The sequence below is a fragment of the Carassius auratus genome, unplaced genomic scaffold (genome assembly GCF_003368295.1).
Source record: "Carassius auratus strain Wakin unplaced genomic scaffold, ASM336829v1 scaf_tig00216437, whole genome shotgun sequence".
NCBI classification, from domain to species: Eukaryota; Metazoa; Chordata; class Actinopteri; order Cypriniformes; family Cyprinidae; genus Carassius; species Carassius auratus.
The window spans coordinates 605,378-632,334 of NW_020528572.1; the positions used below are offsets into that span (position 1 = coordinate 605,378).

Consider the following 26,957-nt stretch of genomic DNA (forward strand, 5'->3'; position numbering starts at 1 on the left):
TGAGATATAGTAATAAATAAATCAATATATTAATAAACATCATATGTGATGTAATTTAGTATGGAAAACCATTCTGTCAATTTAATGAAAAAACAAATCGCCTACAACTAAAACTTACCTACAACTTAATACCTTGATGTATATTTAATTTGTCATTTTACTCTTTTTTTTTCACATTACAGTAAAGAAGATGACTTTTCCCACATTAAAACTGGCTATTGACACTTGAACAAAAATAATGTCACAAATCTTTGTGGTCCTCAAAAATGGTCTCTTTTTCCTTTACACAAAATATAATGCCTAGCCTATTTATTCTTTTGTAATATTAACCTGTGTATTTATTATCACCAAAACCAAAATATAAGAAAGAACAACATCTATAAATAGGCCATCTCTTTATTGATGATTTTCACGTTTCAATTTCTTTGATATCTCATAAACAAAATGAGGAAGGGAAGAGAGGGAGAGGAGCGGAGTCCGTTTCTGGCTGGGATGATACTTTAAAAAAAGACAATTTAAGAACTGCACTCCAGAAAGGAAAGAAAAAAGCAGGACAAATGAAAATACTGAGAAGGTAAATGTTTTTTGATATCTAAAAGCCTGGCGAAATCTCCAGCAGTCGTTCATGACTGACTTCACGTTATAACTTTTGATGTAAATCTTAAGGTCAGACCTCAGGCCTAAATGAGCAGCTCAAGTTTAATCCAACCATACAGTGAGCTTTGAGGAGAAAACCATGAGATAAAAAAAAATAAACTGGATTGATCAGAGAGAACAGGCACGTTTGGAATAACTGTAAAGGTTGTCTAACATTTTCTAACATTTGTCACTGTTTAAAACAGTGGTAATAGTTCCAGTTTCTCACAGAAAAACTTTTTTTCCTTGCTTTTTTTCCCCACTTTTCTTTTCTTTTTTTTTTCTTTTTTTGTCTCCAACACTCCCCACCCCCCAAAAAACAGCTGGAGAGGAAAAGAGGAGTGTTGTGAGTTTTCTCCCATGCACATGAGAAACGAGTCCTGGATACGGGACTGTGCAAGGCTGTGTTTGTGTACAAATGTCCTTAAATGTATGAGCAACACTGATGACTCCAGAATCACACGTGACCTTTAGGAGTGTACAGCGTATAGCGTTTGTATGTGTGCACGGGGGGCATTTGAGATCTGTGTCAGTCACAGTCACTGCTGTGTTCAGATGATTTCAAAGGTCTTCTTCAGTTCCATGATTAATTGCCAGTCTGATTTCTGCATCTCGTCTCTGAACCAGTTCTTCAGAGCATCAATTGACTGACGGGTGATCTACAAGAGATAAAGGAAGATGTTTAAATGGCATTTAAATATGCTTTAAAATTTGTATTGGGGTATTTTTCCGCAACAAATTTCTATTTTTTTTTTAAAAACTAAGCAACATCCTATGAGCTCCAGCGGCTTTATTTTAGGATGCAGGGAGAGAGCATACCTTGCTAACAATGATGTCTACAGCTTCAAAGTGTCTGCCGTACATCTTGGGCGAATCTCCAGGAATTGGCTCTATTTTCACACAGATCTCCTGTCCTTTCTTAGCGCTATCGACAGACTTGTGATTTATTTCAATACCAGTCACAATGCCAATATCCACAAACTAAGAGAAAGAGAGAGAAAAGGTGGAACATATTAATGCGAACCATTCCAGTTTTTCCCCCTTGAACGGTTAAAATGTAAAAACTGTCAGTGGAGGCGGAGCTGTTCTGCTGAAAGTGTGTGTTCTCTACACGTCTCACCCCTTTGCTGGGCACACACACAGGAGTGCCTGTCCGCAGTACTCCAGCGTCCACAGTGACACCCATGACTATGGGATCTCTGGAGTTGAAGATGAACTGGGGCAATATACGCAGCTTACAGGGGAACACGGCTATGTGTCTGAAAAAGAGAGAAACTTTCAGATACTCAGACTGCAATCATTAATGTTTTTCAAAGAAACCACTGTAACCACAGCCTTACAGAACATAGTCTTGTTCGTGATGTAAAATGACTCAATAGCCCAAAATGTTTTGACTCAGGTTATTTTACGATGAATTATACACTACCATTCAAAATTTTGGGGTTGGTTTTTCAGATTTCTTTAGGGGCAAATACACGACAACATTTTCAGCCCAAAACTGGAAACTTTTTCTGCGTTTTGTCTATATATATATATATATATATATATATATATATATATATATACCATCTGAATGAGTAAAATAATGCACAATAAAAGCACTACTTAATAGGAGCGAATGAGACGTTTGTGAGAGAGAAGGGCTCATCGGAGAGAGAGAATGCACGGCTGACTTGACATCATTGCTTTTGCCGCTGATAACAAAACTGATCAGCTCGAAATCGTAAAGAAGTGAGACTGACATGAGGAAAATCAGCCGATTCAGAGCCCTGGTCGATCAATCAGTGCATCTCTAGTTTCAACTTTTGAACAGTAGTGTATGTCCGGTGAGGACAGTAGATAACGCACTTGAACTCATCCTGTTTCTGTTTCTTGTAATCTTCTCTGTATTTGGTGAAGGCATCAAACAGATGGTAGATGATCTCTGCACTGAAAATACGCACACCGAGGCTGTCAGCCAGATCCTGAGAATCTCGCTCTATTTTCACATCAAAAGCCAGGATCACTGCATACCTATAGGATGAGAGAGAGCCAATGAGTAGGATAACAATCTGACAAGAGGAGATAAAGGCCTATTATGTGTGGATCAGAATACATACTGTGGATCATGCTCCAACATAGTGGAAGCTTTCATGACGTCCTTCTTGTGGACAGGACCGATGTTGATGCCAGCATACTGAGAAACAGAGATTAAAAGACCTTAAACACTACAGCTGATTATAAATATATTTGCATTTCATTTAATTATTCAAAATATAAATAACAAGTACAAGCTGACCAAAATTTGTGCAAAATTCTACCATTAAACTCAGGAGAGCTATTTGTGCATCGCACAGAGATGCTGTCAATTTATGGTATTGACAATTTATTAAGTAGTTGAACGATATAGTTTTTTTTTAATGGCTGAAATGCATGTGTTTTACATAATATTTACTAAATAAAAAAAATTGTTTAAAAAAAAGAATTGTTAAAAAATAATTTGAACTGGACAAACTTCTTAAATAAAAAATAAGATAAAAAATAAAAAACCTATACGAATGATCTAAGCACTGTAATAATTATTAAATAAGTATTAAATAGAACTGTTAAACTAAGACTAATGAGTGAACTATTGAAGATGGAGAATGGGAGGTCCATGCGCTTTTCAGTTTTGTCAAAATAAAAGTCCTCAAAAAATCTCAGTTAGCCAATGTTTATAAACTTAAAATTAGTGTCTAGGGGTGTAACGATTCACTCGTTTTCTCGATGCATCGATTACAAACCCTGTCGATTCATATGCATCGATCTTGAAAAATTATTTTTGTATCGTGAATTGCCGATCTTGGACAGTAATCGATTCAAAATGCTAAGAATCGAATGAATGACGATTTCTATAGCGATTCAATGCTTTCAAAATGTATACACATTAAATTACTACACGCACAAATTAATGGAGACCTTGAAGTGTGTTCGTGAATCGTGCCTCTTATCTGTCCTTCACGCGTTCCACTGTTTACCGCCTGATGAGACTGTCACAGGATTGTGCTCGTGCTCCGTTCGTCTCTGACGCAGCTGACGTGTGATCTATAGGACTCGTGGCCAGTAATGCTAACGTGAATTAGTTTTACTTTTCTGTAGTTTGTCAATGGCTCTCTGCATCTTACCGACGGAGTTACCGGAGCCGTCGACAGCTGTATTTATTGCATGGGCGGAGCGGAAATGTAAGTGTTTAAATCATACGCACAGATCCACTGAATGATAAATGTTTTTAAACAATATGGATGAACCGAATATACGAAGGAAACTTAAAATTAACCACAGCATTAACAACGACCTTGAAATAAGAGCGTGAGATTTATCTGATAATCAGATGCATGAAAGTAGCGTTTGTTTCATTAGCAAACAGACATCTGGTGTGTTTTCTCTCAGAATCATTCGCTGATGGAGAGGAAAGTTAAATAGAGATGAAGACGTTTTCACACTGAAAGAGAAGTGATCTCGCTCTCATAGACGTGCCAGGCTATATCTGCAGCTAAACTGAATAAAAGCAGAATGAACTGATGAAAAAAAAAATAATAATAATAATTTATGAATGATGCAGTGCTAATTGACATTTATTACAGTACTGAAACTATAAAGTATATTTTCTACCTTATTCTGTGCAGAAAATTTAAATAATTGCTAATTAAATGTAGCCTAGTATATATAAAACAATCATAAAATTGCCAATGGGAAAAAAATATAGATTACAAATGATTGATTATTGTCCAGCAGTGTATTTGATTTATTACAGCTAATTAAAAGTAATTAAAAAAGATAATTCCTTGTAAAAAAATAAATAATAATAATAATAATAATAATAATTATTATTATTATTATTATTATTATTATTATTATATAGTCTACATACATAAAATGATTGTATTTGACATTTCTGTCACTTTTGAAATTATGGCTACGTCCCTGGTGTGACAAAATGTTAGCTTATACATAATACTCTTTAAGCTCTTTTTTAAAAACTTGGCTTACATACATTTTTATGTATGCCATGTCGCATCATTAAACTAGCATTTAACAATGGACAAAAGGTTGTTTTTTTTTTTACCTATGGTTTCTCTAACCATAAATGCTTCTGTAATTTGCCCCCTGACTAAGCATTTAAAGAATTTAGTAGAAGCATTTAAATAATCCTGTGAATGCACTTAAAGAATGCAGAATCGAATCGTTAGAATCGAATCGTTCTAAATTTGCAAAAATCGTTCTTGAATCGAATCAAAAACCTATGAATCGTAATCGAATCGAAGCCTTGCCAAAGATTCACAGCCCTAGTAGTGTCTGATAAAGCTTTTCTTCAATAAAAAGTTATATGCAATGGGCTTAGTGAGAGTATGTGTGAGTGTTTGAAAGCTTACAGGCACTTTGGATGTACGCAAGAACTCCAGCAGAGCTTCCAGAGAGCCGAGTGTGGAGGCCTGCACATACACCCCCTTCTCCTCCAGCTTTATGGAATTCAGAGTCTGTTTCAGCTCCCGGATCAACTCATCCTAGAAACAAGCAATATCAGGATGCAGGAAAGGTCACCAATGTAGCAATAAGATTAACTGTTAATTCACACTTTTGACTGATTAATGTAAGAATGAGAAAAGGGCAGAAGGACGAGAGATAGAGGGACATGACTGTTTGGTTTGTAAAGTAGCACACTTACCCTCAGCACAGGAATTTCATCCTCTTTATGAGCGACGAGGAGAGGCAAACCTGCCAGCGTCTTCTCCAGATCTTTTCCCAGGATCTTGACTCCCTGAGCCGTCGACACTTCTTTATGCTTCTCATACGGATTCTGTTCCCAGATAGAATTTTTTTTTTTGAGAGTTACAAACAAGCTCAAGAGTTTTATCGCAACACAAAAACAAAAAACTGTGCATGAGACCTTCACTCGGAGCTCTTTCAGGGGTGGAGGGAGGAGCAACCCTCTGATCTGAGTAACGATTGGTCCATCTACACCAGGGACGATAATGGTCTCGCCCTCCCGTAGACAACCGTTGATTAGGATGACGTCTATCGTCGTACCCATGCCAGGTAGAGCTTTCACCTAAGATATAGAAGATAGACAGCATTGGTTATATTATAGTCTGGGAAAAAACACACCAAACCAGACTGTCACGATCTGTTAGCTTGTTCTCTTACCTCCATGACCTGTGCTCGAAGTTCATCACAATGAGCCAGTCGACGGGCCAGCATGGTCTGAGTGAGCTCAACCAGCAGGGCGATGAGGTTCCCCATCCCATCACCCGAGTGGGCCGAGGTGGGAACCAGGGACACAAATGTACGAGGGTCTTTGTTCTCGTAGAAGAGGGCAGCGTTAAGTCCCTGAAGGTTGAATGAGACATCACTTGTATGTAAAACTCAACAGTAAATAAGACTGTACTGTACAAGACGATGACAACCGACCTGCTGAGCAAACTCCACGATGACAGCTTTAGCCCTCTCATCAAACTCATCCTTGGTGTTTTTCTTCTGCTTCTTCAGTGTGGCCACCACGTCTGTGTCTGGACTCTTCTTCCAGTCATACAGACGGTCAATCTGAGAAAAACAAACACATTAGTATTTAAATACTTGCTGCAGGCATCAGAATGAACATTCGGTAGTCAGCATCTGGTACCTTGTTAAGTGCTACTATGAAGGGGCATTTCTTCTCCTTCAGCAGGTTGATTGATTCAAGCGTCTGTGGCTCTAAACCGTGCATGATATCCACCACCAGGATGGCGATGTCACACAGAGAACTTCCCCTGTTCCTCAGATTACTGAAGAGAAGAGTGCCATTAAACATACAAACACTATTAAAAAAAACGGTTTAAAAAGCCATGGTTTAGTGCTTGACTCATATAGGTTTTCTACAGCATCTACACATGATAAACTTATTAACACCAAGTTAACACTTAATATCCATTTTCATATAAAAGCAAATGTATAACCATTAATAACAAATTTTTAGAAATGGTAAGACTATTCTTAAGCTTCCCAAGGCTGCATTTATTTGATCAAAAATACAATAATATTCTGAAATGTTACAATTTAAAACATCTTTTCAAACATTTTGTAACTATTATCAATGTTTAAAACAGATAGTATTTTTGTACAAACTGTGATACAATGTTTAAGGATTCTTTGAAAAATTTCAAAAGCATCAATTGTGAAATAGAAATCTTTTGTGGCATTGTCACAATGTCTATTTAATGTGTTCTTGTTGAATAAAAGTATTTTTTTTCCTCTGTTAAAGAAGAAAAATTCACCCAAAACTTAAACTGTAGTGTATCAAATCTATTATTTTTATTCAGCACACAAAAATAAATAGCACAGTGTGTACCTGAAGGACTCGTGTCCAGGTGTGTCGATAATAAGCATGCCAGGAACCTTCACGTTCTCCTTGTCAAACTGATGCAAATACACAAACACATGCCTTAATAACCTTAAAGAGTCCCATGGAAAAACAGAATAAGAAAATGTGCATTACAGAAAGAAAGAATTGCATACATTTTTCACCATCTTGGCTTGTTCTAATATGGTTTCCAGGGGCACATTAGTGGCTCCGATCTGCTGTGTGATACCTCCAGCCTCACCATCCTGAACATGTGTGTGTCTCAGCTGACAGACAGAAGAAGAAAACAATATTAAACACACAACAACCACACAAGTCTTTAAGTCCTCATCAGGCACTTTGAAACGCACCTTATCCAGGATTTTGGTCTTCCCTGTGTCCACATGACCCAGCACACAAACCACAGGAGCTCGAAGCTTGTCGAAATTAATGTTCTTCAGGTTTTCCTGCCTTCGTTTCTGAACACAAAAGAAAATCACAGCGGATTCAACTTTGTTTATTAAAGTGTGCGGAAATGCATCCACTTCGTATAGTGCAAAAGACTGTATGCGTACCTCTATGCGTCTCTTGGCCTTGTCATAAAGTCTCTCCTCTTTGGTTCGGTCATCGTCTGAATCGCTCTCGCTGCTCGACTCGGAGCTCGGCTCTTTTCTTGCTTTATTTGTGGTCATTTTGTTGCTGCTGTCTTTGTGGTCCTCTTCATCCTCACTCTCCTCTTCATCCTCCTCCTCTTCATCTTCATCCTCCTCCTCCTCTTCATCCTCCTCCTCCTCTTCCTCACTGCCGTTCTCTTGGTCTTCAGCAGGTTTTTGTGTTGCCGGAGTGGTTTCCTTCACCTCGATGTGAACCTTCTTCATCTCTGTGAACGCACAAATGTCAAACAAATCAGCACTCACAACAAACCACCACCAAATGTATCTGTGGGAAAGCTTCTTTACACCCACCTTTCTCCTCATCGCTGGCCATAGCCTCCCAATCGTCCAGATCAGCAGCCTCCGCTTTAGGCTCCTTAACTGTTGCAATGAAAATGTTAGAAATAAGAGTAAGCTATTATCCTTGTTTACAGCCACAAATCATGAACAGACAAATCCTTGTCTATGATTAGCTTTAAAAGTATTATCACTTTTTTTCTTTTCTTGTTTTTTTTTTTTTTTTACAATAAGCCATTCAATCTGTAGGGCCCTATTATTTAGTTGATGCAGAAAACATGGCCAGAGTTGTGGAATTCAGGAACTAAAACGGAATTTAGTGTATTGTGTGCAATGTCACAGAATAGGTTATTTTTGGAAATAATAAATCAGAAGTAGAGCTTAGATTACAATGAATCAAATTCAAATTGACATTAGTAATTAAACTGCAAATTAGCATGACAAAAGCTCAAAGGTTTTTACAACAGACCGCCAAAATAAAATTATGATAGAAATATTGCTATTGTACTGTATAGTAAATTAACCTCTAGAAGTAAAAAAATAAGCAAGGCTTTAGACATTTTAATATGCATTTACACATACTAATTTTTGTTGTGCAGAAATTGCATACGACAAAATAATGGCTAAAGTTTCTTAACGGCTCATTTGTAATCACGATAAAATCCAAAAAAAAAAAAAAAAAAAGCATTTCAAAGAAGCCTAAATTTGAGAAATTAAAGTAACTACCTGGCTCTGCTTCAGGTTTGTCCACTTCCATCTCTGTTGTGATTGGCTGAGGTGTCTCTAATGTGGGTAATGCCACTTCTGAAGTTTCTAATACAAGCAATGAAAGTGTTAGGATGTCTTTAACCATCCTTGACTACTACACAGAGAAAGAAACGGGTATGGGATTAGTCGGGATCTAACCTTCAGGAGTTTGTGCTGTTGGCTTCTTTTTTCTCTTATCAGAGTAAACAGGCTTCTTCTTTGGCATTGCATCTTTGGATGGCACTTCAACACCTGAGAAGAAGCCAATGAAACCATCAGCTCCAAAAATGTGTACCATTTCTTTCATCAAAGCTGCTGGCAGTCATGTTCTCACCCTGAGCCTGCAGCGCTCGCAGCGTGGCTTCTGCTCTGGCTCGAGCCTCTTTCTGGGCCTTGGTAAGGAGCTTTCCCTCCTTCTTTAGCCTTTCTTTTCTCTCCTTATCCTTTTGTTTCTTCTTCTCTTTCCTCTCAGCTTCTAGACGCTCCTGTGGATGAAGGTTTCAGAGATGAAGGAACCATGATGAGTTTGATAACATAAGCTTGAATGAGTCTTTCACGGACCTGCTCCAGTCTCTGAGCCTCCAGCTCCTCCAGCCGTCGCTGTCTCTCCTCCTCTTCTCTTTTGATTCGTTCCTCCTCCTCCTTCATTTTGGCCAGGGCCTCTTTCATTGCGATCACTGCTGCTTTGCTGGGACCCTTTTTCTTGTCCTTCTCTTTCTCCTCCTTCTCACCTTTCTTCTTCTTCTTGTCCTTTTTCTTTTTGTCACCCTCAGCCTCCTCTGTAGAAAATCAGAGGACAGAATAAGCGTAGGATTTTGTGATGTATTGAATAGACTTATAGTTTCTTATAGAGCGTGTTATACTTTTTTATTTTATTTTTTTTATTATGACTTGCAACTATTAGAGCGGATTAAAGGATGAGTAACGACAGTGGAGGACGAGAGAGGACCCGGCCTGGATTTTATTACTCCTCCTTTTATCCTTCCGGAGCTCCTCCGTGGGACTTGAGACCAGTTCCCACAGATCTTGGCCCCACCTCTTTTGTTATAAAATGTTATTGCTGTCAGTGTTGATCGATTTAATGCATTCTTGTATAATAATAATATATATGTTTTGTAAATCCCAAACTTTTAACCAATAGTGTACATAAACACATACATAAACACAATGTACTATGAACAATCTGACCTTCTCCCTGGACATCAGCTTCATCCTGCTCCACTGAAGCCTCTGCCTCGGTTTTCTTGCTCTCGGTTGAAGGTGTGCTAGCAGGTTTCCCCGGTTCCTTCTTTAAAGCCTCCTCTTCTTTCTCTTTCTTAGCTCTCTGCTTGGCCTTCTCCTCCTCTTTCTTCTTCCTCTCCCTCTCTTTTTTCTCTGCTTTCTTCTGCGCAGCTGTCTTCACCTTGAAGGCCGATTCTTCTTGTCCTTCATCTTCCTCACTGTCTAGTTTGGCTTTGGCTTTGCTTTTCTTTTTCTTGTGCGTGGCTTGAGAATCATCATCTGATTCATCGTTGTCCCCCGCTCCTTCACCCTTCTCCGCACCTTTATCTTCATCGTCCTCCGAGTCAGACGCACCCTTCCGGCCACCTTTCTTTTTAGCCTTAGGTTTCTGCCGTGACCGTGAGCCCTCATCCTCAGAGTCTGAAGCAGCACCAGCAGGAGTGGGAGCTGCCACCTTCTCGGTGTCTTTCGCGCTGCGCTCGTTTTCCATGTTGTTCTGACCCTGATCTTCATCACCTTCCTCATCCTCCAAATTTGCCTTTTTACCCTTCTTGGCCTTCTTCTTGTCCGCTTTAGTCAGAGCGGGCTCAGGTTCAGCGTCCACTACTGAATCAGATTTCTAAAACAGAAAACACATGGAGAAATTGCTGTCAATGACACATGACTCTGTTTGTAAAATTGGCACTGTCAAAAGAGAGAGAAAAACAAAAGACAACTCGTGCTGAATCTGATTATCAGTTTGTGTTAATGAAAAATACCTTTTCCTCTTCTTTAGATTTTCCTCCTCGGTTTTCTAATGACAGTGCCTCCAATTCTTTCTGGATGTCATCCTCACTGCAAATAAGAGAGTTCATCATTAATTCAATTAATTAATAGTTTAATGATGCAAGGATGTATTAAACTTGCTGCCGTCAAATGATTATTCACATTTAATCATATCCAAATAAAAGTCTTTGTGTATATATATACACGTGCATGTGTGTGTATTTACATACACATTAACTATAGACAGTACACCCACATATATTATCATGTAAACAAAAACTTTTAAGATGTGATTAATCATGATTAATTGATTGACAGTACTAATTAAACTATATAAAATTTACATTGAATATTTATAATGTTGCCAAAAAATTATTTAATTTTATTCATTAAAAGAATCCTGTGAAAAATATAGTTTCAGCAAAAAATATAGCCTAAAGCAGCACAACTGCTTAAAATATCAGTTCCTCCAGAAAAACACGATTATGCGATTGCCTGATTTAATGCATAATCAGCCAAAGGCCGCATATTTATGCGGGGTCCCATTTTTTCAAATACCCCGCTCTTTTGCCGCATAAATTGCCAATTTCAGAAAGCAAAATATGCGGGGCTAGCATGATTTCATAATACCTGTATTTTCATTGCAAAAAACTCACATATATATTAGCAGAAAGTTGAGAAATGTTTTGAAACGTTTTCTTCACACAAGTAAAGCGCCATTTCCCCCCTATTGCAATGGGAACCTTATGAAGTGACGTAATTACGTGACGTGAACATCATCTACAAACCCCGCGGTGAAACCAGGGTGAAACTTGAAGCGCGCAAATCATTCTTATTTGCCAACAAAAATAAGCGCAAAAGGATACGCGAAGCAGTTTCCTGATTTGTTACATGACAGTGGAGCCAAATTATATTGCGAGAACTTGAGAAAACTGCGGTTTGATGAAATAGAGAAAAAAAGGTGATTCCCCAACACCCCCTTCTCACTAGGCTACTAACACTGTTGTAGTTTCATTCAGAAGTTGATGCAACTTTACAGTTTGTAAGATTGCACTTTTTTGTTACAGAACAGTACCAAAAACCTACAGTTGTAATTATATTAGTAGTATGTAAAATAATTTACGTTGCAGTAAGAGATTGCATCTTTAATATTCTGTGATTTGGTATGCTCGCTTATCATAGGAAGTAATAAGAAATTACTCTTTACATTAAGGTAGTAGCCTAGTGAGAAAAAGGTGTTGGGAGAATCACCTTTTTTTCTCTTTTTCATCAAACCACAGTTTTTGCAAGTTCACGCAATTTCATTGCATAAAATTGCAAAAATGTCCCGCATATTCCATCGCATTTTTTTAAAAAAAATCAAGTATTTTTGCCCGCAACAATCACAAAAATAATCCACGTTTTTCTGGAGGTACTGAAATATTGATAATAATAAATAAAAAGTAACAACAACCATAATACATAATAATAAAGAAATGTGTCTAGAGTAACAATTCAGCATATTTAAATGTTTCTTGCAGGATCATGTGACTGGAGTAATGATGCTAAAAATTCAGAGATAAAAATACATTTGAAACTATATTACAGTATATTAAATATAGTTTGAGAAGTAACAACATTACTGGTTTTCCTGCACTTTTGATCAAATAATTCCAGCTTTGATGAGCATAAGAGACTTCTTTAAAATAAATAAAAAATAAATAAATAAAAATCACAAATCTTACCAACCCCAAACTTTTGAGCAGCACTGTATAACAAAATAAAAACACTGAAAGCTTATTAAATGTGTCTGTGTTGTAGGAAAGAGGTGTAGACCTACTCAAAGTCATCTTTCTTTCCTTTCTTTTTCTTGCTCTTTGATTTGCTCTGCTCTTTGCCTGCTCCCGCACCTTCAATTTCAGCTGCAAGCGCATCGATGTCAACTCCGTCGTCTTTAGCCCTATGAAAAGCAGAAGCACTATATTGAGCTATACTCATGAGGGTTTTTTTACAGCATGTGAATGAGAAACTTAAAACACTTTTTTTCCATGTCTTTTAGATTTAAGGTCACATACATGCCATGTATTTCCAAAAGTTGACTAAATTTTAATTACAAATGTCAAAATTACAGTTTGCGTCTTCTAGGACAATGCATTACAAAGAGAATACATCCTGCATCACAACTTTTTCTCAAATAAGATGCCAACCCCTTGCCCAAACGTCCTGTTTGTACAAGAAATATTTGAATACAAGAAAGAAGTTCTTATCATTCTTATCAATTTCACATGGTTCAATGGTGTACATTAAATGATTAACTAAGCAACTGGCCAGGAAAACACTCACCTGTTACCAGAGATTTAGAAACAGGATGTCCATTACTGCCTAAACATGACATTTTCACTAAAAGGACTTCCATTACACACTAGTAGTCTAAGATAATACATTTTTATTACAAACTAGCAAAAAAACAGCATTACACCAACAGCACAGATTTATAATACACCCCTGAACACCACATTCTAGATAACCAATGAAAGCACACAGCAATATTTGCAATAATATATACACAAAACAATATAAACACCTAAACTAAAATACCTTACCAATAAAGTCAAACACAGCAATGATGAGGAAGTGAACTAGTGCTGCTTATATAGTGGAGCCTAAAGCCCTTTTTGCATGATTGTTGCATCAGAAAGGGAAATACACAGTCATCCCTGACGCACAAAAACCTGCTGCAATCAGCAAACACAGACCAGGTGATGAAACATAAGTTAATGCAAAGATGGACAAATGACTTGAATGAATGGAGAAGAGATGTTCGATAAAAGTTGAAATATGTTTTAGCAGACCACAGTTCTTTGACGCAATGCAAAGCCTTTTTTCCAAAGAGCAGCAATGGTATTTAAGTAACGGGTAATCTTGTTTCGATGCTGCTCTCAATAATTACTGGCTGGATCGCATGACATCTTTTGAGATTACTGGAACAGGAAATGACATCGCAAACCAGCACTTAAGGGTTAGCACAGGTTAGCGCTCACATTAGGATGGTAATCAACTTAACCTCCTCCCACAGGGCCAAAAGACCAAGAATCTGCTCAGCATCAGACCCAGACAAATTTAGCCAATCAAGCGAAAGGAAAACAGGTCAAACCAGGTAAAACTGCTGCTGTCCCACATTGGACCGTATTACAGCAAAACCTCAAATCTACGTATTAAAGTCAACCTCATAAACTAAAAACAAATCAAGGCTTGCAGAAGAAAAATTATTTAACTAAACCAGTGGAACATAAAAGCAGACAATCAATCACTTTCAATGTCCAGATTTTATAGAAGAATTATATTTAGGAATTGAATAACTTAATCCAACCTGAACCAGATCAAAAACAAATTAAAAAAAAAAATAATTAGCCAAAATCACTGTGCCAAGTTTTACACTTGCCAAAAAAAAAAAAAAAGTATTAAATATGGATAATATATACATGTACATACACACAAATACATATAAGTGAGTGAAAAGTGAAGTGACATTCAGCCAAGTATGGTGACCCATACTCAGAATTTGTGCTCTGCATTTAACCCATCCGAAGTGCACACACACAGAGTAGTGATAACACACACACACACACACACACACACACACACACTGTGAACACACACCCGGAGCAGAGGGCAGCCATTTATGCTGCGGCGCCCGGGGAGCAGTTGGGGGTTCAGTGCCTTGCTCAAGGACACCTAAGTCGTGGTATTGCAGGTGGAAAGAGAACTGTACATGCACTCCCTCCACCTACAATTCCTGCCGGCCCGAGGCTCGAACTCACAACCTTTCAATTGGGAGTCAGACTCTCTAACCATTAGGCCACGACTCCCCGCTATAGAATATATAATGTACACTCACCTAAAGGATTATTAGGAACACCAGTTCAATTTCTCATTAATGCAATTATCTAATCAACCAATCACATGGCAGTTGCTTCAATGCATTTAGGGGTGTGGTCCTGGTCAAGACAATCTCCTGAACTCCAAACTGAATGTCAGAATGAGAAAGAAAGGTGATTTAAGCAATTTTGAGCGTGGCATGGTTGTTGGTGCCAGTATTTCACAATCTGCTCAGTTACTGGGATTTTCACGCACAACCATTTCTAGGGTTTACAAAGAATGGTGTGAAAAGGGTAAAACATCCAGTATGTAGCAGTCCTGTGGGCGAAAATGCCTTGTTGATGCTAGAGGTCAGAGGAGAATTGGTCGACTGATTCAAGCTGATAGAAGAGCAACTTTGACTGAAATAACCACTCGTTAAAACCGAGGTATGCAGCAAAGCATTTGTGAAGCCACAACACGCACAACCTTGAGGCGGATGGCCTACAACAGCAGAAGACCCCACCGGGTACCACTCATCTCCACTACAAATAGGAAAAAGAGGCTACAATTTGCACGAGCTCACCAAAATTGGATAGTTGAAGACTGGAAAAATGTTGCCTGGTCTGATGAGTCTGTTGAGACATTTAGATGGTGGAGTCAGAATTTGGCGTAAACAGAATGAGAACATGGATCCATCATGCCTTGTTACCACTGTGCAGGCTGGTGGTGGTGGTGATGTAATGGTGTGGGGGATGCTTTCTTGGTTCACTTTAGGCCCCTTAGAGCCAATTGGGCATCATTTAAATGCCATGGACTACCTGAGCATTGTTTCTGACCATATCCATCCCATTATGACCACCATGCACCCATCCTCTGATGGCTACTTCCAGCAGGATAATGCACCATGTCACAAAGCTTGAATCAATTCAAATTGGTTTCTTGAACATGACAATGAGTTCACTGTACTAAAATGGTCCCCACTGTCACCAGATCTCAACCCAATAGAGCATCTTTGGGATGTGCTGGAATGGGAGCTTCGTGCCCTGGATGTGCATCCCACAAATCTCCATCAACTGCAAGATGCTATCCTGTCAATATGGGCCAACATTTCTAAAGAATGCTTTCAGCACCTTGTTGAATCAATGCCATGTAGAATTAAGGCAGTTCTGAAGGCGAAAGGGGTTCAACACAGTATTAGTATGGTGCTCCTAATAATCCTTTAGGTGAGTGTATGTATGTGTGTGTATGTGAATATATACAAGAAGAGAGAAACCCATTACTTATGTCAATGAAACATTAACAACTTCCCTAATTCCAGCCAAATATACTATCAATTTACATATAGTATGTCACAGACAAGTAAATTTTAGAAATTCCAACAACCCTGACAAAACACACACACACACACAAACAGTTAAACTGTAAATTATAAATACAGCCTGGATTAGGATTGCAAAGAGGTGAAAACTTTCCAGAAACTTCCCAAAAATCCATGTTAGATTCCCAAAAATCCTGGAAAGCTTCCAACATTTCTGAAAGGTTTAAAAACTTTACTGGAAATGTTCAACCTTTCTGCAACCCCTAATCTGGACTGAATTATTAATAATCAGAAGCCCTCAATATCGTCTAAATCTGACAGGCACGGTCCAATTTAACATTTAATAATTACATCCCTTGATCTCAGTGGGACAGTTCACTCTGCGCAACTCAGCTGGTAAATACGGTCCTGGAAGATTTTGAACATTAACAATCGGAGATTTCTGCCTCTCGCTGTTTCTACATGACCAAAGGTCGCCGGCATCCCACTGAAGAGCCTCTCACAGAAGACAAAGCGCCGAGCAGCACAATGGAAACGGATGAGGTTGCACTGCCAGGCGAGAAATCAGATACAGCGTGTAATACACAGAAGCCACTGCCCTTAAAATCAAGGGTGTTCTGTACTTGGACAGCGTCTGATATCAGAGCAGATGTGAAGTACAACTAATCTAACACTAACAGCTGCTGGATCTAGACTCCAGGGGGCTAGCAAGATCTGCTGTTTCTCATTTTAAAGCCACCAACGTGACAAATACGCAACGCTCAGTCAGTTGGTGTCTAGACATGTAAAAGTTATATTTACATGTCAGTGACCACCTGATGATATTGCTCTGGTTAAACGGTCAGTAATGCACTGAGAAACACAGGCCTAGTTAGAGCGGCACATGAACTCATGTCCATTACAAGCTAGCCAGGTGGCTAACAGTGAGTCTCCTCACAAAAGATTATTAACAACACGGTCGTTATGTTGTTAACTGAGTCATAGTTGCGCATTCACCAGTGTCCTAACTTACCCGTCATCTCCCTTATTTTTTTGTTTCTTTCCCATTATGTTTATATGGCTGTAACCTCCTCGTTGCGGTGCCGTGTAGTCGGTGTTAGCGCCTCAAGTTAGTCGTGCTCGCTTAGCGCATGCGCACTTGACAATGAGTGATGGCGCACCGCGGCCTCAGCGCAGACCTTTAGCACACATGGATAGTCTGTACACTATACAGTTTTATATAAAGTGAAAAGAGTGCGTTTGAATGCCGTTTTGACATGTTTAAGTGAAATATAATATCGTATTATCGTAATAATAATTTTAAATAAACCTCACAAACGACAATGAAAAGCATGAAATAGGCCATCCTTATTATATACTACTCCGTGTTAACCTGCGCTGTGACGTCAAGTATAGCGCGACAAGAGCGCTGCGCATGAGAAACGTGTCACCAGCTGAAAACCATACGATTCATATTTTAAATAAATATGTACACAATCATACATGTATGTATATATAATTTACATATGTGACCCTGGACCATATCTTTATTTAATATCCTAGTGATTTTTTGGCTTAAAAGAAAAATCGATCATTTTGACCCCAAGATAGATAGATATAAATTTTGTGGGATATTAATATTTATTAATATAATAGTATTAATTATATAACACAATGTATTTATATTAAAATACAAAACAATATCTTATTATTTTTTATATAATTTATCATGAATATAATCTTTATTCCTATTTTATTACTCTATTAATATTTGGATGCATTTAATGGTTTAAATTAATTGGATGTGAATTATGTCTAAAGTAATGTCTGCCCAATCCATAAACTTTCAAAGTATTTCATCACAGATTGATCAACACTAGAAGCATTACGTGTTTTTCATATCAAATCTCTGTAAACTGTGACTGAGCAGGAATAAAGTCATTTCTGACTTTATTTTTATTCACATCACTGAAACCACACCAGCACATAAACTATGAATCTTTTCGGCAACATCCGCAGTAACTGAAACGGTTCTCATGACCACAGCCGCCAGCATTCATTCAGACAGTATCTGCTGCCATTCAGAGCTGATGTAAACTCATTCACCATCTCTGAAGGAAGCCAGTCTTCCGGGATTGCCTTTGCACGTTGTTCTATAGCACAATTTTTGATGTCCATATCAAGCTTAATAGTCACACTATCCACCACTAAAGATGTGTAAACACTGAATTTTTGAGTTCTGTCATAAATCCAGTCCCACGTCTGCAGATCCCGTGCCATCTTATGAATGTCAGGCATGAGAGCATCAAGAGTGGGATCTACTGTGATGACTAGGCCATCAAATCCAACTTCATTACTGTACTGGGAAGCAACAGCATCCATGATAGTGAAAGAGTCAAGAGTGGGATCCACATCCCAAAGGTTCTTGACAGGGGAAGGAACGCTTGGGATAGCGTTGCTTTTGATAACTTCAGAAGTGTTACTCTTCAGGACTGAGGACAATATTGAACGGTCAACAGAAAACATTAATGTACATTGATGATAATCAGAGGTTCTGGCTAATTTTGCTGCAGTGTCTGATATTTTGTAATGGCCATTTAACCAAATATCAAATCTGTCTGTCACTGCGACATCTAGATGGTCTCAGTGCTTTTAATGCACTGGTAACGACTTTGAGGTATTAAGGTGGTATTTCTTCTTGGAGATGAAGAAGGTCATGTTGATGTTTCCAAAATCATGATAGACCGTCCCACCTCCACTGCGATGCCTCACTAGCGGGATCCCCAAGCGTCTCATCATGGGCAGGTTACTCTCCAGAATAACAGCATGCTTCTGTTTTGCAGATCGACGTGATCGTGAATCCAGTCTTCTAAGGTCAGGTTCTCAAATATGCCAGTTGAAGCAGATTTTAGGATGATACCAGCTTTTCCCATCTCATCAAAGAAGGTTGAAAAATTGCCTTTGAGGCAGACTGATCCAGAGAGGACACATGCCCTGTTTGACAGTCTCAACATCAACGCTGACTTTTAATCTCTCAAAAAGTCTGCAAAACACGAATAAACCACAAATAATGAATTTCTGCGGTATGTAGCAAACACTTTTGTCCAAGAATGAATGCACTTGGAGTACAGATCTGCACAGTTTGTGCAATGTTTTTCCCACACCTCTAGTAGAGGAACACTAACGTTGACATCTGGGTCGACAGGATCCCATTTACTGTAAAAACATAATAAAAGTCCTGTACGTTAAGATGTTTTAAAAACAAATGAAAAAATTATTACAGATTTTTGTTGGCAAATTGGGATGGAACAGTTGTTGAATGAACACCTAAACTGAACTATTATGCCTGTCTATCTGGTTGACTGACAGTCAACAGACAGCTGAGAGAGCTTTGACTTATGATGTTGGTTATGTAGTAACATTTGTACATTTTCCAAGTAGCTTGCCTAACACTTATAATGTATGCACTTTGCAATTGCATTTTGGAATTATAAAGTTCTTTCTACATTCTGAGTGATGCTTAGATATTTAGCTTCAAAGTCTTTGCATTCCAAATAGAAAAATGATATTGGTAACAATTCTCTTTCATGCACAAAAAATCACAGAGATGTATTCAAATTTTTGGAATAGGTCAAATGCAGATCGAACCTTCTAATTCTAAAAGATCATTTTCTGCTTGGAATTATAAGGTTCAATCATTAGTTGAAGCAATAATTTTAAAGAAACACAAACAGTTTGACAATATGTTGATCATGTATGCAGTAATAGTTTAAGCAGCTACTGTAATACATCAGACCAGGACTTTATTCCACAGAAAGTGGGACAGGTAAATCTTATGGATGAAAAAACATAACAATGCTAATGTTTTTCGTTGTAATTAAGACCCCTCAAATTAAATGGTTGATTATTTGACCTTTAAGGTTCAATGTTATAACATTTAAGAAATTTTAAGACTTCAAAAGCTGCAAGAAAACAGAAAATGAGCAAACCAGTTGTTTCACAAAGTTTAATAAACAATGAAAAACATGTACACACATTAAAAAATTCACATTAAAAATATTGAAATTCTTTCAACAACTCAGTTTTTTCAGTTATGTAAAAGTTTACATTTAATCTCAATGTCAAAATCATCAAATTGATACTATTTTTTTCAGTTCATGAGTTATGCATTTAAAAATGTATATCATCTCCATAGAGATTTGTCACCAAAAGTGCTGCAGCTTTTGGTTCACCTTCTTATGTCAAAATGCATTATTTTCTTTTTCTCAACACTGCACTATAATGCTGTCTATCAGCTAGTGGCATCAATTTAAACATGGACTTAATGTCACTCATCCTCACCTCCAAGACGATGCTCTTTTCGGGGAGTACCCTTGCCAGTACCCCGCCAGGCTTCTCATGTGTTTGCTTGATCGTCTTAGGTCTACTGTAACTTTAGTCTGTGCATGTGATTTTGTGTAATGAAACAACATTTCAAAAGTTTGACCTGAATTAGCATCACTACAAAACAACAGCGAGCGCAGTGAAACTAACCTTCTTCCTCCAAGGTTTAATAGTGTTTGGCAAAAACGTATATGCTGTGCCTATAAGGTGCGCTGTACCCCCAACCCCCCTTTAAAAAAGCCGATCTGCACAAATAAACGAATAGGAATTAAAATTATAGCCTCACATGGTATTTCAATCAGCATCAACAGTAAAGACGGAGTGAGGATTAGAGGAGAAAAAATAGCAAATTATATTGAAATATTTAATTGAAATCACACAACTTTGCAGCATGTAAAAATGGAAATTATGATCAGTGAAAACATGTAGCCTAATTAAAAATAAAAATAGATAGGCTACATGATAAAAACAAAACCCCCAAAATTAGAAAGGTTTGAAAAACAACATCCATGGGTTATGCACTGATCTATATATGTTCTCTGTTATAGATCAGTGGTTATGTGTCTATCTAAATATAGCCTGGGACATAACCCACAGTGAGTACAAGGATATTCTTGTGACAGACATGTGACACAAAGACATTGACCATTTTACTACTTAAAATTGTGAATTTCTCTGGATTTAGACATTGTTGGAAACCTTTAGCATATTGTAAGCACACAGGTTAACAAAATATCTAGAGGTTTTTGCAATTATGTATATTACGTTTTGTGCCTTTAACATTTAAATGCTATGTTTTGTTTGATTAATTTCATTAAACAAGGTGTTGTTATTGTTTTTCTAAGTCTGAGTGGTTATATGGTGATGAGAGTAGCGCAGGCATTGAGGTCTATGAAGGGTCGAGCTCCCATCACTGTTAATAAGATCACAATCGATCTGAATAAGAAACAGCAGTCCTGAGCAGCTTGGCCATTCTTCTGAGACTCTGGACTGTCAAGTGTTTGAGCCTTACTGGACACACCATTCATTCTGTTTTTGCGTCTGTCCTACTGTGTCACCAGGGACCAGTGACTCTTAGGTCTGATTTTAGGACACATTTCAAATGTTTGATTTTATATCTGGAATAGCAATATACAAATATAATGAACTCTTTGTGTGTGTGTGTGTGTGTTGCCTGCCCAAAGTGACTCTTCAGAAGCTGGTTAAATGTGTCTATGAAGCTCAGGAAGAAGATCTGACTCAAAGCTTCCTGCAGAAAGTGGGCAATGATCTGACTTTCTGTTCCTTGAGCTGGGAAGAGTTTCATTATTTCCTGCAGCAGGGAATTAAAAAAATGACTGTGAACCTAAGATACGGCAACATTCAGGTCAACATTAGAGGAATACTGCCATTCCTGAACCGGATTAAGTTTAAATGGTAAGCAGTTATTTTTTTAACAAAATCTGCACGTAAAATGTATTGCTTAAAATTTTTGTGCATAAAAACACTCTGAATAGTATGAGAAAAATGTACAGTGATTTTAATAATGAAAAATATTTCTGTACAGGATGAACCCTACCTTCATGCTGTGTGTGATCAGAGGGATCTATGAGTCTGGCAGTGCTGGTTTTGTGTCCAGTCTGTTGAGTTCAGTGAAGAACTACATTAACCTGCAGTGCAGAGATCTGGACTCACTGCCCTGCGCTTCACACTGCAGCACTGCACTGCAGCTTCACTCAACCTGCTCTGGACCTCCATACAGAGCATTCTGCCTCTCTTCACACATCTCTCCCACCTCAGGTCTCACTACTTTCTTTCTCTATCTCTATTATTTTGCTTCTTTGACTAAGCTCTGCCTGTGTTTTTCATTCAGTAGCTTTCTGGTAGATGTCTACTACAAGCCTTGATGTAGCATTGAATTATGTCTTAAGTTAAATGCATATTGTTTCTTTAGTAGTATTTTAATAATAATTAAAAATATATATATATATATATTTTTAAACATGTATTCAAGGTCAGTTATTGGTTTGCATTCATGGGATCACTGTGATAAAAAAAACTGTCATTTAAAAAAACAGCTCTTCAGTTAATTTAAATGATCATAATCACAGGCAAATAAATAATAAAGACAATAGAAATGTATTCAAACATTTCTATCTCAAAAGTACTAAAAATGTATTTATGAAAGGAACCATCATCACATCTAGAATCCTTAAAGGGTTAGTTCACCCTATAATCAAGATTATGTGATTAATAACTTACCCTCATGTCGTTCCAAACCCTTAAGACCTCAGTTTATCTTTGGAACACAGTTTAAGATATTTTAGATTTGGTCTGAGAGCTTTCTGTCCCTCCATTGAAGCTGTGTGTACGGTATACTGTCCATGTTCAGAAAGGTAAGAAAAACATCATCAAAGTAGTCCATGTGACATCAGAGGCTCCGTTAGAATTTTTTGAAGCATCGAAAATAAATTTTGGTCCAAAAATAGCAAAAACTATAACTTTATTCAGCATTGTCTTCTCTTCCGGTTCTGTTGTGAGCGTGCACTGCAGTGTAGTGATATCCGGTTCATGAACGAATCACTCGATGTAACCGGATCTAGTTTACCAATTTGAACTGAATCGTTTGAAATGGTTAGATTCTCCAATAAGCATTAATCCACAAATGACTTGAATTGAAATGAAATGAATGAAAGATTGACTCATTCTCGAGTCAAGATCCGGTTGCATCGGTTTTCAAACCAGTAGTGATGGGAAGTTCGGTTCTTTTCCGCAAACCAGTTCTTTCAGACAGTTTGATTCAATAAACCGGTTGAAGAAAACGGTTCACCGGTTCTTTTGCGCTCTACGTAATGACATTATTGGCGATGATTGCCCTTGATTCAAGCCTTCGGTTTACCCGCGCTCATAACACTAGCACAGAATCAGTTCAGAATCAATCACCAAAAGAACCAGTTCAGTTCAGATGCGCTGTGTGTCGGTCTGCTTCACACTGAATCACACATGCGCAGTATCCTCGGTTCTTGAATCAGACGCGTCTGACAGAAATGGTTCTTGACTCGAGAACAAGTCATTATCTTGCTCGGCTCGGTGTTCATCTTCAGTTCTCTCTTCACAGCAGTTCAGTCAGTGTACTGTTTGCTGACTCTAGAAAATCACTCTAGTAGAATGTAATAGTTGTTCAATTCAACTCTACAGAAAATTCAGTTTTTACAATATTTAGTAGTATCTTATCAGTGGTGACTGTCATTTTATGTCCATATGACAGGAATTTTCAGAAAAATGAATACAAGATGCTCTCAACCAGACGAACACTATTAACAGCAATTATTATGTGATTGCCTAATAAGTAGCAATATGTTAGTTGTTCAATTCAGTTTTTTTTCTTTCTTTTTCTTTCTTTCAGTTTCAGTAGCAATAGCATCACTGACACTGGGGCGAAGAAAATCCACCGGATCGTCACTCACAGCAGTAACATAGAGACAGTATGGTGTGTGTCTGAGTCTCACAATCTAGCCCAAAGTTATTTAAACTTATTAAAATCTCAAAATATCTATTTTTTTATTACGAAATAAATTTAAAGAGACAATGTATACTTGTCAGCTAAATTTAAGCAAAGCCTTTAGATCAAAGCTTGTAGACATAAAAATCTGTCAAGTGTGTTCAAATTGTAACGGATAGTTTATATTGTCATGTGCGACAGAGTGAAAATCATTAATGATGTGAAGTGTGTTTCATTTACATGTATTCATTTATCAGATGCTTTCATCCAAAGCGATTTACAGATGAGGAATTAAGGCAGCAGGTTGTAGCTAATATCATATATAATATGTGTTTGTATCTGTAGGCTCTTCGAGAACAGAATTGAATCCAGAGCTCTTCAGCACAGACCCACGTTTCGAGATCTGGTGATCTCCGTAAACTCTCTCTGGAATCAACAAGCCGGTGAAATAACAAGTGGGAAATAATGAGGTAATGGGTAAAAGCTTTGAGTGTTGTAAAATACAAGTTTTTAAGAAAAATAATGCAGCTTTGACAACTTGTGGTTTCAATATCCACTTTGTTCCAGTAGAGGGCAGCAACAAGAGCCAAGAAAATCCACAGCAGCAGTGGCAAGGAGGAGATAAGGCATGAAAACAACCAAAAGAAAGAGCAAGTGCATTTACCATTGATTGCTGATCTTCTCCTTTTCATCCTAAAGAAGAGAACATCATTTGCAAGCAGGCAGTGTTTGACCATCTGGGAGCGCTAGTGTTTGCTGCAAACACAATACAAAAGAGACATTATCCTCAGGAAATCACACTTACCTCTTTCCTGTGACTGAAATGTTTGGCTAGTTAGTTTTTACACCTACAGCATTAATGTCATGGTATCTCAAAAAGTACTTCGTTACGGCCTGATTTTGTTTGAAATGACGTCATATCAGTTCGTTCTTCGATTTCGTTTTAAGTATATCAGGGCATTAAACGGTGCAGTGAAGTAGGATATAACGTAGTTTAAAAGGTTGTGCGTTCGGCTGTAACATACACAGACACTGATCCACTTCAGAGAGCACACCAGTAGCTTCAACGGAGGAAAACACACACACACACACACACACACACACAGTTGTCTAAATACGCAGTTTTGGCGAGTTACCTCGAAAACTTGTTTTAAATGAGTTATAAAGGCTAAAATGACCGTAACGATTTTGGATAAATTGGGTAACGTTATGTGTAATATTTGCGTCATGTGCAATTCATTGAGTGATTGATAAATGAATCAATAAATGAATGATCTCTTTATAAATGAATAAATGGGTGGAACATTGATTCATATAGATTATTTCAAATCAGATGATTAATTTAGCAACCAAGCAATTGACTGTCTCCGTGAAGTTTTTGGTAAAGTGAGTGACATACTTGATAATGTCATTTTGGACATCATTAAAACAACAATTATATTATTATGGTATGATAAGAATTACACACCCCTATATGAGAGGTGACTTCTCTAGGTCATACAACTTCCGTACATCTAAACGTTTCAGTCTCCCGCAGTTGTATGCATCTGAATGGAAGTCACTGCTTACTAATAATTACAGTTTTTAGTAAAATAAGTTACATTTCAATCTAAATAGTTGGTGCCAGAATCATGGCAATGCTGAATAATAATTTTAAATAATTTAACATAACATTAGACAATTGTGTCATTGATCAAATCAATTTAATCTTTTTCACTTCAGAAAAAAGAGATTGGTGTCTGTAATATTTAAAATAACAGGAAAATAAGTGTACCTTCTTAGTTTCATTTCATTTATAAAATTGCACCAAAATTACTGTAATAGTTTATGTGCTTTCACTTTGTATTTCTCTCTTTTAATAATTTTGATGTACTGGAAATGAAATAAAGTGATTTTTCTTTTATTTCAAAGCTGATGGAAGAGAATGAGGAGAGTGAAGAACTGAGTGAAGTGGAAGAGAAAAATAATGTCAAACCTGCAGAAAAATCACTCAGACTAACAATACATTTTTAAAGAAAAGAAGAGTCAAGAAATCTTTCACCTGCACTTAATGTTGAAAGCGTTTCTCAAGGAAAGACAACCTTGTGCTTCACATGAGTGTTCACACTGGGGAGAAGCCATTCACATGTGATCAGTGTGGGAAGAGCTTCACACAATCATCAAATCTTATGGTACACATGAGAATCCACGCCGGAGAGAAGTGTGGGAAGAGAGTCTTGAGCTTCACGTGAGACTTCATACTTGAGAGAAACCATTCACCTGTGAAAAGTGCAGGAAGAATTTCACACAAAAAATCTTAGGCAGCACGCGAGGATCCACACTGGAGAGAAACCATACAGTAAATGTGGGAAGAGTTTCACAAATTCATCACACGCTGAAAGTCACATGATGATGCTTAGAAAAGCACTATATAAATGTAAGGAATTATTATTATTAATTATTAATTATTATTATTATTAATTATTATGATCCACAACGGAGGGAAGCCATGTATAATCAGAGTGAAAAGTCATTCTCAAACAAACAAAATCTTGAGCATCACATGAAAGTTCATACTGGAGTGAAGCCGTATACAGGAGTGATCAATGTGAAAATGGTTTTATGGACTCTCCAAAACAAAAAACACATGAAAATCCACACTGGGGAGAAACCATTCACATGTAATCAGTGTGGGAATAGCTTTAAAGTAAAAAATAGAGCTCAAGAAATACATGAGGATCCACCCCAGAGAGAAGCCTTAATTATTACGATTCAGAATGAGATTAGGAAATTTCTCAATACAATCAGAATTTAATCATTTTGTTAAATGACATTCAATTTGATCCTTTAACTGTCCAGCTCATCTTACCCATATCCTCTGAAGTTAATATCTGACTTATTCAGAGAATTGTATCTTCCTTGAAACACACTGCTCTTATCTAAGCATAGATCAGAGTTATAGATATGTACCTTAAATTTACATTTTGCTTTGCTTTCACTTGCTTAAATTTAGGATGGTTACTGAATAGTGTTGACTTTGACATCATTACTTAACACCATATGTTGAAATATTACAACCGTGTGTTATAAATATATAATAGTTAATCATCATTTCTTCAATAGAAGACTTACCCATGTGAGTCACTCATGTGGTGTGGTTTGTATAGTCTAAAAAAACCTGCCTAATAAAAATCATCCATCACTTCTTACATTTTCCTGTCAGGGTGTTTCTGTAAGGACTAAATCATACGTCAGAAAGCTAAAAACTAAGAAGAACGTTTGATAAATAACAGTGGGGGAGGGAATCAGTGAAAGTCATTTTCC

At 37.5% G+C, this 26,957-nt stretch overlaps 1 protein-coding gene, 1 long non-coding RNA gene and 1 pseudogene across 3 annotated transcripts; all 3 read right to left on the bottom strand.

Moving 5' to 3' along the window:
* Positions 1–378: 378 nt before the first annotated feature.
* Positions 379–16,966, bottom strand: LOC113098227 (eukaryotic translation initiation factor 5B-like). Its single transcript, XM_026263230.1, has 24 exons — positions 16,824–16,966; positions 12,473–12,592; positions 10,647–10,722; positions 9,856–10,507; positions 9,229–9,446; positions 9,002–9,152; positions 8,827–8,919; positions 8,647–8,733; positions 7,936–8,004; positions 7,546–7,850; positions 7,342–7,449; positions 7,147–7,257; positions 6,980–7,047; positions 6,275–6,416; positions 6,064–6,195; positions 5,800–5,982; positions 5,543–5,704; positions 5,321–5,452; positions 5,028–5,159; positions 2,736–2,812; positions 2,485–2,649; positions 1,757–1,895; positions 1,456–1,617; positions 379–1,295 (listed from the first exon to the last, which is right to left on the bottom strand). Exons 1-24 carry the CDS (start codon positions 16,856–16,858, stop codon positions 1,188–1,190), a joined length of 3,627 nt encoding a protein of 1,208 aa, XP_026119015.1. The 5' UTR covers positions 16,859–16,966; the 3' UTR covers positions 379–1,187.
* A 784-nt stretch (positions 16,967–17,750) lies between these two features.
* On the bottom strand, positions 17,751–19,003 carry LOC113098226 (lipoyltransferase 1, mitochondrial-like; annotated as a pseudogene).
* A 4,903-nt stretch (positions 19,004–23,906) lies between these two features.
* On the bottom strand, positions 23,907–26,897 carry LOC113098209 (uncharacterized). Of its 2 annotated transcripts, XR_003288964.1 has the most exons (4): positions 26,766–26,897; positions 25,696–25,913; positions 24,319–24,410; positions 23,907–24,080 (listed from the first exon to the last, which is right to left on the bottom strand). It is a non-coding gene; the product is annotated as an uncharacterized LOC113098209 (long non-coding RNA). The 2 variants fall into 2 exon arrangements; XR_003288963.1 differs by having other exon boundaries at positions 23,907–24,410.
* Positions 26,898–26,957: the final 60 nt, after the last annotated feature.

What these genes read in the sequence shown, in the direction of transcription:
- LOC113098227 (XM_026263230.1), bottom strand. Translation starts at nt 16,858, where the DNA reads ATGGGAAAGAAACAAAAAAATAAGGGAGATGACGG. An exon ending in CAAACCTGAAGCAGAGCCAG is followed by an intron (nt 8,005 to 8,646) that starts GTAGTTACTTTA and finishes TCATTGCAACAG; the next exon opens with TTAAGGAGCCTAAAGCGGAG. An exon ending in CCTGGACACGAGTCCTTCAG is followed by an intron (nt 6,417 to 6,979) that starts GTACACACTGTG and finishes TCTTCTCTTCAG; the next exon opens with TAATCTGAGGAACAGGGGAA.